The following is a 15,992-nucleotide window of genomic DNA, read 5'->3' as shown; positions in this document are numbered from 1 at the left end:
CCTTATTGTCAGTAGAGATGAATTAGGGGTAAATGTACAAGGGGTCCTAGATGTAGTGGTGTATATCTTCCATTTCATAACATTTCTAATTAACTCATTGTCACATTTCTAAGTTAATTATCTGGTAAGGATTTAGGATTAATGTTCTAATAAAAGTCACTACACTATACAGTTATGACAACATTGTGTTGTCATATGTTGCTGTAACTCATCAAAATAAATTAAGCAATTTCTAACTTTTTTTCATAAGTTATACAAGATTCATCTCAGTCGTTTAAGTCAGTTTAATGTAATTTAAGTTAAAATGACTTAAACATCCAAGTTGATTGTACTTAAAAAAGAAATAAGGCAGCAATTTAGCAACCTGGGTTAGCTGAGAATCTGGAAATGTTGAAAACACTTGTTTTAACAATACATCTGTGTTTCCTTCAACTGACCAATAAAAAATCCTCTGACAAGTGAGGCCTTGTCAGAAGATTGATAAAATCAACCTTATGTCAACAAGACAAAACAAAGTTTGTGAAAGGGGGGACTACTCACATGCAGCTCAAGAAAGAGATTAGAATAAATCAATCCATCAATGTCAGGATCAGCAGACTTTATTATCACTATTACATAATTTACCAATACCTTGACTCCCTCAATTCATTTACAAAAATCCAGCAACTTCTTCATCAGAGAAATCAGATGGCGAATATTATCACTCATTATGCACTGAAAAAAAAGGAAAGCAGCTTTATTGAGAATACTAAAATAATACACTTACAATCTACTTAATACATTTATGTTTGCGATGCAAACATAATTACATTGCATAAACTCCAAGAGAATTCAACACAGTCATCAAAAAGTGATATGATCATGTTGCAATAATATGTTCAAATCAATTAAGACTCAATTTACCATCAAACAGATGGTGTTCACTCAAAATGATTTTACTGCTGTCGAATTTACTTAATTAAAACGAGCTAATACAACACAATTGTGTTGTATTTTGGCACTTAATTTCATCATGTATAATTAACCTAATTCAGTTGTTGCAACATGTAAATATTGCATCAGTGTATTTCTGAAACTGCATTAAAAAAAAGAGAGGTACATGTTTGTTTCAGCTTATTCTATTTTATTTTATAATTTTTATATGATGCAAACAAGGCGATTTGGCTTCCATGCGTTCTCAATCTGAAAATTTAGCAAATGCGGGTTTCTGGGTAACGTTATGTGTCATTTCAGTGCTGGGGAAAAAAGCATATTTTTAGACTTATGTTGAAATGCTGCCCACAAAGTCAATTTGGCTTTTATTGAAGAAAGGAAGGAAAAAAAATTCCCCGCATATATATTTTTTTTGGTCTGTCTTTTTTGAGTTTTTTTTTATTTTTAAATATTCGTGTGCGCGGGAGTATTTGGACTAGAGCGGCCGCGCACGCGCAATATACGACAGGACCGTTGGTCTGGAGAAGGACATCTGAGGGGATTGACTTTATGAGGTAAGATTATCCTTACAAATTTAATATTATATTCTGAAAATATCTGTCCATCTAACTTTAAATACAATAAATAGTTTTTTAAGATAATCCCACACTTTTTAAATCATGTCGACTGTTTATTTCGTCGAGTGTTGTAACGTTAGCCGCTTGGTCAGGGTTTGTCCTGCATAGAAAACTACGAGGTTTTCCGCCTGACCGACTCCATAAAAGTTCGTCCCACTATATTCAAAGTTATCGAAAGCCATTCTATAGATTAATGTGAGGGACAGAAGAATATTTACATCCTAAAATTAAAGTTCAAGGAAACTTGTCTTCCGTCTGCTGTGGCTGCCAATCATTCTCCGTTCAGCTGCAGCATTCCAGCGTGCCTCATACGGTTAACGTTACGACAGTCAGCACGGTAAAACTCTCTCTGATATGATATAATCCCATTATAATGCTTGATCTGTATATAAAGGGCTGTGGATCTGCATAAAATTACTTCGTCTTGCTGAAGTGTAGCACGGTTTCTAAACGATGTCGTCACTGCTACCGGTGTCTGTTAGGCCTCGTTCAGATTTTCAGTCCATCACACTAGCACTAATACTTTAATTGGCATCATAAGCAGAATAACTGGAATTTAAAACTGTAAAGAAACAAATAATCTGTAAACTGTTGGATAGATATACACTAGGATGTGTATTTTTCATACTTTTCAATGCGCACTGTGACTCCATGGGCACATTGCAAACAGCAATATAACTTAAATTGTTTTTCTTTAATGTATTTCATAAGTATACATGTAGTAATTTGTATTTTATTATTAACATGTGAAGATTTTATAAAATTACTGTCAGATTTATTCAAGAATTACTGAATTGACCTTTCGCAGGGAGCTTGATTGACAGGTGATCTGACCAATCATACTTCGCCATCCGCCATTTTGTCTGACAAAGCAGTCAGGAGAGTTAGCAGCTAGTAGATTAACATAGGAGGATTTGAACTTGTAAAACGGAGTGTACTGACGCCTTTCCGTGGTTAAAACAACATTCATTATGTTTGTTCATGTTTATTTGAGGCTATAAATTAACTAGAAAGAAGAGATGATCGGTTCACGAGCAGCTTAACTGATGCTCTATACAGCGATCTGTCACGACACATTAAAGAGCCACAAAACGGTATTTATTGTTTAAATTTCTTTAAAAAGTGACCAAATTTGAAAGGTGAGACTTTGTTTAATATGTTTAATATCAAACGTAACTGAAAAGTAACCTGGTCTGTCCTGTCTGTCAGCGTGCCGCGATGTATTTTTCACTGCGTGAGAACATGGTGTGGCGTGAGAACGGCGTAAGTTAGCTTGTCGGACAGTAACTAAGGGGGGCGGGTCTTTGCAAACGGTCAATAATACACTCACCTAGTTTAATATGTTTTTGTCATATCTTATGATTATATAATTTTATTATTGTTTTTATTCATGACTAATTGTTTGTATTTCTCTCTTTTCAGTAACATTTGCTGTACATGTGGACTTGCAAGGCCTGTTCAGTAGTTGTAACAAGTAGGTTGAAACTATTGCAGCATTATAGGCTGAAACATAGACATTTTGGACGTAATAGTTGTTTTCCATGTGTATATTTAAACTGCCCATGCTCGTTTAGAACGTGGAATGCTCTTAAGATTCATTTGAATAGATTCCATGTGACTCAAACTAGGCAGAGACAGTCTAAAAATAGCATATTTAATTGCCATATATGTAATTGTGGAGACCTGTACTCCGAGAAAGATTATTGGGCTCATATTAATGCACATTTGAAAAAAAATGAATTGATAACGTGCATGTTTTTACATTGTAACTTTAAAACAAACATCTGTGGTACGTTTAAATCTCATAAAAACAGAAAACATAATTCTTTTTCACTTAAAGATTTTAAACCTGGGATAGTAACTACTACCACAGTAGTTTCACAGGAATCAGATGTTGAAGAGGATGATGAGGTAGAGGCATGTCATGATATAGATTCTGCTTCTGATGTCTGTTCCACAAAGGACCTACCAAATATAATCAAACACAATTTTGCAGCAGCGTTGTTAAAGCTTGAACATTTGTCCCATGTACCAAGTTCACAAATTGATGAATTTTTACAAGAGCTTTACAATCTAAATAGCACTTTATCAATTCCTCTTAATACGGATGTTCTTTGTGATGCTTTTCAGAAGCATAATCTTCAAGTTGAGAAATCTGTCCTGAGTGAAATAGCTACTACACTGTGCACAGTTAACCCTATTCACAAAGCTATACAAAAAGGTGGCTCCCTTAGTTCTGCTTATCAGCGTAGGCAGTATTATAAGGCTAACTTTAATGTAGTTGATCCAGTTGAGTATATCCTAGATGCTAAAAACAAAAAGACTTTTCAGTACATTCCTATTCTTGATTCCCTACAAGTTCTGTTAAATAGGAAAGATATTTTAGACAACATATCACAGGATCTGAAAACACAAGAAACTGAGGCGGAAGGTCTATATCGGTCTTTTAGAGATGGTCTTCATTTTAAGCAAAATAGCTTCTTGTCAGGACAGGACTTAAGACTGTTTGTGGGTTTATATATTGATGATTTTGAGCTCTGCAACCCCCTGGGGACATCCCGCAAAAAACACAAGCTTTGTGCAGTCTATTGGGTGCTGAGTAACCTACCTCCTGGGTCCAATTCATCATTGTCCTCCATATACTTGGCCCTACTATGTAAAACTGATGATGTCAAAACATATGGCTATAACACAGTGTTAGAACCACTCCTAAAAGACCTCAAATCCTTGGAAGAAAATGGAATTTTTATACCACAGCTAGGTAAATCACTGAAGGGTACAGTTATCCTTGTTGCTGCAGACAATTTAGGAGCTCATGCTTTAGCAGGCTTTAATGAAAGTTTTTCAGGGCATTATATTTGTCGATTTTGTACTGCAAGCAAACTAGACATTCAGTCAAAAGAGGTAAGAACAGGTGCTTTCAGCCTCAGAACAAAAGATCTCCACATTGCTCACGTGAGGTCAGCTGAAGATAATAGTACTAGTTGTTTTGGAGTGAAAAAAGCTTGCCCTCTAACTAAAGCTCTTTCACATTTTGATGTTCTAACTGGATACCCTCCAGACATTGCCCATGATATTTTTGAGGGTATTGTACCTGTTGAGCTTGCAAAGTGTCTCACATTGATAATATCAAAGAAGTACATTACTTTAAATGAAATCAACAAATTAATTTTAGATTTCCCATACAAGTGGACTGATAAGACTAATAAGCCACATGTTTTGCCTCAACATCTCTCAAGCAGAAAAACAATAGGAGGTAATGCTCATGAGAACTGGAGCTTGTTACGTTTGCTTCCATTTATAATTGGTCCTCAGATTCCTGAACATGAGCCTGCATGGCAGATTCTCTTGGAATTGAAAGATATTGTAGAACTCGTTGTTGCCCCAGTTCACAATGACGAGTCCATTGCATACCTAGAATGTAAAATATCGGAGCACAGACAAAGATATAAAGAGTTATTTTCTGAAGAGAGATTGCTGCCCAAACACCACTACTTGGAGCATTACCCGCAAATAATCAGGCTGTTTGGTCCTCTTGTGGGATATTGGACAATCAGGTTTGAAGCAAAGCACAGCTTCTTTAAACGAGTCATTAGACATACCAGTTGTTTTAAAAATGTCCCACTCTCCCTGGCTACAAAACATCAGCTAATGATTGGGTACCAGCTGACATTGCCAAGTCTTGATAAGTCAGAGCTAGATGTGTCAAGCGCATCTGCAGTCCCAGTGCATATTTTGAAGGACGAAATAGCTCAGGTTGTAAGGCACAGATATCCTCATCTTTCTGAAATCCATATCACAAAAAACGTTTGGAGCAAGGGTATCAACTACAGGACAGGAATGATTGTAGTTCATGGATCTGAAGGCGGATTACCTGAATTTGGTCAAATTGAACAAATTTGTGTTTTGCATCAGAAGTTGTTCTTCATTTTAAAAGAGCTGTGTGGGTGGTATCGAGAACATTACAGAGCTTACGAGCTAAGTCAGTCCCCTACGCAAGCACTTAGTCTTGTAGAAGTCAGTGAATTAACTGATGAATACCCCTTGGCTGACTATTTGGTTGGACGTGTGCAGATGGTAACACTGAAGAGATTTGTCTGTGGTAAAGGTAAGAAATCGAAACCTAAAAATATATTTAAAAACTAAATAAATCTATATATATATTTATATATTGTGAGACAATGGATGATAAATAGGGATATGAATTTCTGCCAAAAATGCCATTCGAAAATCAAGGAGCAAAAGAATATCGTTCGGGGAAAAAAGCACATTCTCACAGTGACAGAAAGTGAGGCAATTTCATCAATTTGTCATCAAACTGTTAATTGAACATGTTCTTGTCGTTTTTTTTTTTTTAGATAGTTTCTAATTCATATTAATTGGAAGAAGAAAAAACTAAGCACGACAGTCCATTTCTGCATTGCCAAACCAGATGCTCGTTAGACTAAAAAATAAGATAAATGCGGTAGGAATCAGGATACATTTTGAGTTTATGCAAACCTGCCTTGTTACCGGCAATAGCCTACTTTTTAAACAAATTAGTTTCAGTTAACCCCCTGGGGTCGGCGCGATAGGCTCGTTTTTTTCCGTATGAGTGCAAAAAAAAAAATAGCCTAACGGCCGGTTCACACCGACTGCAACTACATCACTACAGCAGCAAACGCGACTCCTGCTCGCGCTCTGAATGCACTCATTGATTAACATGCACGCTGAAAAAAATACGTGCTGCTCACGTGCCAAACGCAGATGTAACCTGTACTAACTAAAACTAATTGCTTGTATAGAACAAGCAGTGCTGATACTGGTGAAATAGTCAGATTCAAGGATCGGAACTGTTAGACAAACAAAAGCCCAACAAGCTTATTGTCAGGTTTATGTTCTGTCATGTGGACCCTTGTTTTATGATTCTGTTTCCTTTAGTTCCTATATATAAAAAATGTTGAAAAGAATATTGTGGCCAAACTTGTTTCACCATCAACATGATTTTTTTTGGTTTGCCCACAATTATTTTATGTGTTCACCATTTGTTTGTTTTTCTCTTTATACAGACAAAGACATTGGACAATGACGACATCTGTACTAAGAGTAATTTTAGGCAAGGACAGCTGCCAGAGAGTTGTTTTTCCAACTGGCTTGCCTGAGACATTGACTGAACTGGAGGATGTGGTAAGGAGTCAGTGTAAACTTCAAAGTGCCTTTCGCCTGCAGTTCATGGACACACTTTTTGAGGACCAGTTTATGAACTTAACTTCAGTTAATGAAATAAAAAACAAAGACACAATCAAGATAATACACTTGACTGACTCCCTCACACCTCTGTCTGGCACAATGAACACTTCAAATTCTGCTCCAGGACATGCTGAACTTCCCTCATCCTGTTCTTCCGATACTTCTGCTCCAGGACATTCTGAACTTCCCTCATCCTGTTCTTCCACTACTATCATCCTCTCCTCTCCAGAGTCCACCACACGATCATCTTGGCCTGATACATTTAGCATTCCACATTTCTCCTATGATGCAGAATATAAACTTGAACAGGCCAATGGTGTCTTTAGAGAAAAAGGAACACTACTTATCCCTGATATTAAACTCAAGTCTGACATACTCGAGGGGTTGATCCAAAAAATTGTTCAATACAAACTCTATGTCACAGACAGGGAGTTTGAACAAGTCGCAGATGCACTCACGAAGAGGCATCCATGTTTAGCAGAGAGGGGCTCAGACACTGGCTATGGAGGCTGGAAAGTGAGTCTAAAATACAAACTTTCAAACTATCGCACACATCTCAGAAAAATTGGTTGTCCTGAAGTTACTGTAAATGAGTTAAAAAACAAGCCAGATGGAAAACAAAGTCCTGCCTACAATGTCAAGAAACCCAGGAGAGGTGAAGTGGACTACTGCCCGTCCTACCCCATTGGAGAGAATGACCAAACGCTAGAGACTGCCAGAGTAGAGCTCCTTTCTGATGTTAAAACAAGAAACAACAGAGAGACTATTAAGACTAAAATGCAGCGAACATTTGCACTAAGAAGACGTGAAGTTCTTCGTTGTGCTCCTATGATCAGCGACTTCCTAACAAGATGGCCAGCTCTCTTTGATGTGACTGAGGTTTGTGACGGGGGTTTACTAGGGCTGGGTATCGATTCAGATTTTACAATTCGATTTGATTTCGATTCGCAAGCTATCAGTTCGATTCGATTTTGATTCACACAGGACATTCACGTCATATAATTGCATAGGCTTGACATCGCGATTGCGATATGATTAAAGTACCCATGAAATCAAAATTGACCCTATTTACTTTGTTAGCGCATATTACTAGTCTTGTGGTGAACAATTAATCCGTGCAAGAAAATATTTTAAAAAAAAATTTTTTACCATGGTAATCTTTAATCAAAATCTGAAAATGCCCCTCCCCTCTGCATTGGAGGACCTTCTCTGATGACGTAGGTTTGAGGAATTGGTTTGGGCAACGCTTAACCACTCCCCTCAAACCGTTAACAGAGGCTTTAGTCTGCTATGAGCAGACATGGAGAGGAGGAGCGCTTAGAGTAAAACCCTGCCCTCTGTTCAATATTCCTTTTCACTGGGAAATACGTCATAACACTGGAGAAAAGTCGTTTGCAACTTCCGGTTCACGGGGACTTTAAATGTGCAGCACTAGTTGAGGTTATTGTATGATTAAGATAAAACAAACAAAATCTCACAGCATTAGCTATAAAATGGAGTTTGCAAGCCTATGAACAGTGGAGGAAAACTAATACTGGCTTTTGGGTAATAGATAAATAAATGTGGAAAAAATTTTATTTGTGGCGTTTGAGAATCGATTTTGAATCGACCACATTTAAAAAAAATGATTAATCGAAAAATCTATTTTTTTGCCCAGCCCTAGTGTTTACTACTTGGTGAATATTTATTGTAATGAGGCATAGCTTATTGTTGAAAGTGCTTTCATGTTAATTTTCTACTTTCAGGTGAATACAGAGTTTAAAAGAATCACGACCATTCCTCTACAGTCAAAATTTCTATCTCAGCTTGACCTTCACTATGCAAATTTCCTGAAGGTTTTTGAAAGGCGTCCAGGACAGCAAGGCAGAATGCTGAAAGAAATGATGTCAGCTGTAATCCAAGTAAGAACAACAGATAGTTAAAGGTGTTTTTTTCGTGTGCTGGGTTCGCAATGTTTTTGTCTACTATAGTCACTGTGTCTGATTATGATTTTGACTATGAATTCTTGTCATGTAGTAGACATGAAACATGTCAAGTCTACACGTTGCAGTGACGGTTGTTGTGCACTGACACTATTTGAGATGAAACAATTGATTCTTGAATCCTGACACTCATTGTAGTTTACAGATCAATGCAACACCCTATGTCAAACAGATCAGGCTGATATCAAATGTTAGAGATGAGGCAGAAATATTTCATTAAAATTTTCTATAAAATTCTTAGTGAATGAGACCCATTTAGCTTTATTTGTTAGTGTTGAGTAGTGTCTATAGCTGACCTTTTTCCATTTCTGCTCTGACTTCTTTTTAAGGATGACATTGATGCATCACGAGAACTTGCCATCAGAGGACTCTGCATCTATCTTAATGAGGACCCTAAAGATCTTATGCAGGAGTATGTGGTAAGTGGTTATAGCTGCATAGACTGAACTTGTTTGTTCTAGTTTTAACGTCGCAGTCGTCCTCAACCCCCCCACCCCGTACGCAAAAAATAATTTCTAGGTTGGCAGGTATGCTATGAACAGTGGAGGAAAACTAATTCTGGCTTTTGGGTAATTGATAAATATGGAAAAAAATCGATTTGTGGCGTTTGAGAATCGATTTTGAATCGACCACATATTAAAAAACGATTAGCCCTACTAGACAAGTAATTGGCAATGTCACTTTGTAAAGAAAGACTACACGCCCACCCGTATACGCATTCAAACGTGCATGCCTATAGATTAAACATGTAATATGTGTATGCCGTACAGCCAAAACAATCTATGTTGCATTCATTTCCTGTTATCACTGTAAAACTGTTTTGAAACCATCTGTATAGGCTATGTGCACAAGAGTAGTGACGAACTTCCGCAATTGTCAAAAGTCGGCATATCAGTTTCTGGTTTACAACTGTCTTCATCCGCATCAACTATAAACAAACAAGATGAGTGCTGCTGTTGTACAAGAAAAAGTTTCTAAGAACTGTAGGTGGATCTAATGCCCGTTTCACACATACTCCGTTTGCAGTGTGTGTGCGGTGCAGGAGCAGCACGCAAGTGCTTTCACACATGCTGCGTTTGCAGTGAATAACTGATACGCGGCTGTAGTAGCCTACACAAACACATACTTACTATTTATTTTATTTAAAATCCAGAAGTTATGCTGCAACTTTTATTTATAAAAAAAAAGTTTTGTCAGCATTGCGATTCTCTTTGTACACATTAGGGGTTGCACGACTACTGATTTCTGCTAGGCGATTTCTTATCAAAACAATACTCGAGTTACTCGACTACTCGTGGTTCATGCTACTGTAAATAAAAAGACATGAAATAGCTAGATCTTATCAATAAACATTTATTAATTCATAGCCTAATGCAACAATTACATAAGTAAACTCTCAAAACATTATAATTATGACATTTCATTTTTAAATTTTCATGTAACAGTCTAAAGCCAAATAAATAGCCGTTCTTGTCTTTCATTTCAGACGTCTGCTTCTAGGGGCCGTTCACAAATCGCGTCTTTTTCGCGCTCAAGGTCGTTATTTCAAATGTAGGCGCGCGGTGAGTGCGCTCATAATGGAAGCAACGTGGTGCGCTTTTTTTTCCAGGCGGGTTTTTCCTTCTCATCTCAAGAAATATATTTAGTAGTAAAGCTAATGCAAGGGCTAGAAATCAATTAATCTTTTGCTGATACTTATTCGTCGTCATCATGGAGAGCGCAGTTCATGGTTGCATAGCAATGACAGACGCCATGGGAGCGGAGCGCAAGCGCTTGTAGGAGACAGCGGCACGGCCACGTTTTTAGACGCAATATGTGAACGGCCTCTTGAAGAGTGGGCCAATTACAATATTTTTGTCATCCTTGATGAAATACTTCCACAAATTTGACGTGTGGTGTCTGTTGGTGACGTTCACCATTTTTAATTAATTTATGGTTAATGGACGCTCGAGTAGTCGATTGTTTCCTACAGTTCAAAATGGCGAAATTCGACAAAAGTATATTCGTTTGCCTTATTATTTTTGTCATTCGTTTCACATTTATGACCTAAAAAAGCTGTCATATATGAAATGTTTAGTTAGCTAACGTTACTTACATCTTATCTCGCAATTGACCGTAACCTGAATCGTCAGTTGATCGCTCTGCTCAAATTCACGCTCAGCACAGCAGCTTCTTTGAACATAAAGCCCGCCTACTTTGATTTGATTGGTCATATCAAAATATTCTGACATTGATGAGCAATGACAGACCAATGAGACTCAGATGAACACACACACACAAACAAACACACACCCTCTGTTTCTGAAGTGCTCTCTGCGTGCTCAGCGCCGCTGCGGATTGAAGACCGCGCTGAATCTGATTACAAGACTGAAGCGCGAACATTATTTCATATAGAGCTGGTAAGTCCCGCCCCTTCCGTAAAACACCGCTGGACCTCAAAGTTGAAAAACCGTCAATGCAAGTGAATGGGAGAAAATAATTATTTTCTGATCCCGTTTGAATTGTGCCATGAATTGAACATATGTTGTCTGTGAATTTTTTATATAACATTTCATGTTACGAGTTTGACAGTATGTGGTATGATTCTTCGGCTAGCAGTTGTGGAAAAGACATAACGAGAAAGACTACATGTCGCATATGTGACGTCACCCCATAAAGTTGACTTACCCGTGGTTTTCACCAACCTCAACGATTTTGTTCTCTCCCTGAAAGAAGGCGATGAAGTGCATCAAAGACACAGCCATGTTTAGCAGGATCCGTGAGCTAGTGTCCGTGTGCTAGTGGTGTTGACGTTTCAAACGCGTTGAAAGCAGCGAGAGTTGTAGTCCACAAAGTGCTCTCACACAAAGTCTAACCGTATCAAACTTCTACCCGCTAAATTATAGCATTCTTTACACGGAAAGTTATATAAAAAATTCACAGACAACATATGTTCAATTCATGGCACAATTCAAACGGGATCAGAAAATAATTATTTTCTCCCATTCACTTGCATTGACAATTTTTCAACCTAGAGGTCCAGCGGGGTTAGCGGAAGGGGCGGGACTTACCAGCTCTATAGCCCTTCGGGCAGGCCGTCTATGCATTTTGGTAGCCCGACTGGAAAAAACACAATAGCTATCGATCCTCGTCGGACTACTTTCTTGTCAACAAGTGGATTCAGAGCCATCGCATTACCAATGTTGTGATATTACTGATCATGTGAAGATTTTGCAGCGGCGCTGAAAATCCAGCGGCGGCGCTGCGCCGCTGCTTAATACATTGTAGGGGAAACACTGCCGCATACACGTTTAAACCAAGCGGCAAACTCCCCGTCTCTTTCTTGAAACCAACACGGAAGTGAGTTAAAGATGAACTGAACTGAAATAATCAACGTTGATAACGTTTGTTTATGACAATTAAAAGTAAATTATAAAAAAAATTGAATTAAAAATATCAATATAGCTCTTTTTTTTTTTTAAGCAACACAAAAATTGCGTTTGTTAGTATAAGAACGCTGGCAATTCCGATGACGTCACCGGCATGGTAGAACCTGCGAAGGTATATAGGCAGCTATAGCTGCAGGTCCTATACACAGACGAAAATAAGTAATTTTAATGGCATGGGTATCTGACTACCACCACACGCCCGGCCCAACACATTAACTGTAATTATGAACCCAAGCCCGATTTAAACCTGACCATTTTTTAATACGTGGGCCGTTATAACCAGGGGCGGCGCCAGATAATTTTTTTAACGCAGGTGCTGAGGGGGTGCTAGATATACAAATAGTATTAATAAATGAGCAAACATAGGACACTTACTATTTAATAATCAATTATTTTAATTATCACAATTAAAGTATTCATTTTATTCAATTGAACAAGCAACATTCAGCATAGATATATTCTTATAGATGTATTATTTTTAATAATGATAATTAATAATTAGCCTAATTATTTCAACATATCTCGTTATTTCGTAATATGTAGCGTACATACTATCTGTGCTTGCAACAATTTACTTGAACTTCATAGGCAATATATCTATGGTTTAACGGTTTAACCCATTTGAGAGGCGGCCAAAATCAGAATTTAAAATGGACTGAATAAGTTCTCTACGAACTTGAACGACTTGAGCGATGCCGTGCTGACGGACCATGAAAGAGTGACTGACATGTATGCACATATATCACTGTCATAATCACTGTCATACACAAACACTCTCGAAGTAATACACAGTCTCACTTGTAGCCTTGTATTTTAACTATTATAATATTTCGAAGGGCAAAAACAGGAACTTTTAATTGGCTTTACCCACTTTAGGCTTCAAAAATGCTCTTCAGAAACCTACGGGTGACGTCACGGACACTACGTCCATATTTTTTTACAGTCTATGGTTTAAACACAATTTAAACAACGTAGGGCTATTATTCCATGCATTACTTACATTAAGTTTCTCAAGCAAGTGGTCAAATATTTAACTTAAAATTGACAAAAACAGCCTTTTCTTTTGCATTTAAATTTTAATAAAATAAATCTTGCATGTCACAAAGAATGTTTTTCCACCTCCACGAATAAGACGAGTGTTGTTCATTATGTCGCCTTGTTAAAGCAAATTGTAGTTTTACTTGCTTTACCCAGGTCTTCTAAAAGTAAAAAGATGACTGAAAAATAGTAGTATATAATTAAATGCATTTTTGGTAAGATAACTACATTTTATTTAATTAAACGCATTTATGGTGAAATTACCACATTTTCAGGTCAATCTTTGTTCATTTTGACCACGAAACTTGCACTGTCACTTTAATTCAGCATTTCCAGCACAGCAAAAATAGACTCGGTGCGGAAACGATCACTGCACTGCTGTATACTGTATTTGCCTGTATGCACCTTGAGTGGATCAACGGACTGCAACCGCGTGCAGTGTGATCTAACCTGATAACATGGGTACGTAAGGAGCACTACTGTGTGCCACTTTGCTCTGCTTCAAGTCGCTAACAGCCATTTGAGCTTCAATTTCGCTGCACAAAATAGACATTTTGGGTGACGCGCAAGTAAACCGGAAACAGATATGCCGACTTCTGGCGACAGCGAAAGTTCATCACTACCCTTGTGCACAGAGGCTATTAGATTAGTGTTTATGTACTGCAAATTATTAAAAATGCACTTGCCCAGTAAAAACTCTAAAAGCCTTATGGCTTTATCCCTTATGGTTCGTGTTAGTGTTTTAATTATATACCCATCTAATCTTTTAATACTTTCTTCAGGACATGGATGAGGATCTGTTTCACAGTGCCATTGAGAAGACCACCATGGGGATCTTCGTGATAAAGCACATTGCTGAGAATGAACCCCGAGATGTGGGAATTGTCCTTGAGGGTGTCATTGTGCTTCAGGACCTTGAGAATGTGGCTTTTGCAACTACAATGTTGTTTGGTCTAATTTATTCTCTTAACCTGAAGTACCCCACAACGTTGCGCTACACTTTTGAGATTTTGCAAAAAATCATCATGGAGTTGGATGGGGGTGAGCTCTCTATCAAGGCCCAAAACTTCAAATCCAAACTTCACCTGTGAGATGTACTGCTTTTTCACAGGATGCATGAACTAACAGTTCTGAGTACTGCCTTTCTTAGGCACTTACAGTTTTGAGGTTTCTACACATTCAGCACAAGTTCTACACATTCAAGTTGTGCAGAGGAGTCAGAGGACAGTTTTTTTTTTTTTTTCTGGAAATCAAATTATTTGTGCTTCAATGTTCTATTTGTTTATAAAGACAGTTTCATGAATGCAGGTATGAGATATAACTCATGTTCATGATCTTGTTAAAACATTTCTTATGAAGAGTTCACTTCGATCTAAAATGGGCATGCATGCATATTGTGTAGAAAAGGAAGGGTTTTTTTCTTCTTTTTTTACACACTAGTTTAAGTCATTTTGATATTTAATCACCAAAGAGATTCTAAAAAGATGTCATTTCATAGTCATTTCAAGATGTCAAAATTTTGTTCAGTTCTGGACTGACCGTTTTGATGTTTACATTACACAAGGTCTGCACATTAAATGTGTTGAAGAGAGTCTGAGAGAACAAAGTTCTCTTTGAATTGTGCAAAATTTAGTTTTCACAGAAATTTGAGATGTTATATTCTTATATATCTATGATATGAATCTGATGGTCTTTGTAAATGAGATTATATGTCTAGCTAGAAAATAGAGACTGCATCCATCAGATTCAGTACTTGTACTTTTTACTTGCATAATTTTTAAGTGGAGTCAGGACAGTTTTTTTTTTTATTTCATGAAATCAAATTATTTGTGCTTCAATGTTCTATTTGTTTATAAAGACACAGTTTCATGAATGCAGGTATGAGATATAACTCATGATCTTGTTAAAACATTTCTTATGAAGAGTTCACGTCTTCGATCTAAAATTGGCATGCATGCATATTGCGTAGAAAAGGAAGGTTTTTTTTTCTTCTTTTTTTACACACTAGTTTAAGTCATGTTGATATTTAATCACCAAAGAGATTCTAAAAAGATGTCATTTCATAGTCATTTCAAGACGTCAAATTTTGTTCAGTTCTGGACTGACCGTTTTGATGTTAACATTACACAAGGTCTGCACATTAAATGTGTTGAAGAGAGTCTGAGAGAACAAAGTTCTCTTTGAATTGTGCAAAATTCAGTTTTCACAGAAATATGAGATGTTATATTCTTATCTATGATGTGAATCTGATGGTCTTCGTAAATTAGATAAGTCTAGAAAATAGAGAATGTTACTGCATACATCAGATTCAGTACTTTTTGTACGTTTTAACATGCATAATTTTGTATTGAAATGAATGAATGTTCAATAAATGGTTTAAATTAATGCTTTTTTATTGTTTTGTACAAAAACACATTTAAGTAACCACATAAACCATTAAAAATGTAATAAAAAAATTATGTAAAGATAACTTGATTAGATTGTGTAGAATTAACATGATCCAGGCATCAATCTAAATTAAAAGAATAATGTTCTGCTAAAATGATTGAATTATGTTAGGTTAACTTAAACAGAGCATGTACACATTACTTAATTAAAATACAAGTGATTAACACAAAACTATTGTACAGAAACTATTTGAATGTGTAGGATACTGGGAACACAAACAAATTATGTGGAACCAGTGTCCATAATTCAATTGAGTAAATCCAATGGAATTTTTTTTTCAGTGTGGGACAAAAATGTAAGAAGCATCTCTCGCTACT

At 36.9% G+C, this 15,992-nt stretch overlaps 1 protein-coding gene across 3 annotated transcripts; it reads left to right on the top strand.

The window, feature by feature from the left end:
* Positions 1–1,395: 1,395 nt before the first annotated feature.
* LOC308686512 (uncharacterized protein) lies at positions 1,396–15,672 on the top strand. 3 transcript variants are annotated; one of them, XM_081394941.1, is made up of 6 exons: positions 1,396–1,487; positions 2,973–3,024; positions 6,599–7,658; positions 8,525–8,680; positions 9,091–9,180; positions 14,010–15,672. In XM_081394941.1, the coding sequence occupies exons 3-6, from the start codon at positions 6,615–6,617 to the stop codon at positions 14,316–14,318; spliced, it is 1,599 nt and encodes a 532-aa protein (XP_081251067.1). In that variant the 5' UTR covers positions 1,396–1,487; positions 2,973–3,024; positions 6,599–6,614; the 3' UTR covers positions 14,319–15,672. The 3 variants fall into 3 exon arrangements, with proteins under 3 accessions (XP_081251067.1, XP_081251068.1, XP_081251069.1); XM_081394942.1 differs by having other exon boundaries at positions 1,406–1,487; positions 8,615–8,680; positions 14,010–15,623; XM_081394943.1 differs by having other exon boundaries at positions 1,406–1,487; positions 6,599–6,716; positions 14,010–15,610.
* The last annotated feature ends 320 nt before the right edge of the window (positions 15,673–15,992 follow it).

The sequence above is a fragment of the Scardinius erythrophthalmus genome (assembly GCF_964197995.2).
Source record: "Scardinius erythrophthalmus genome assembly, contig: HAP1_SCAFFOLD_357, whole genome shotgun sequence".
Classification (NCBI taxonomy): Eukaryota; Metazoa; Chordata; class Actinopteri; order Cypriniformes; family Leuciscidae; genus Scardinius; species Scardinius erythrophthalmus.
Note: the sequence above shows the minus strand (reverse complement) of the source record. Positions and strands in the feature narration are given on the sequence as shown.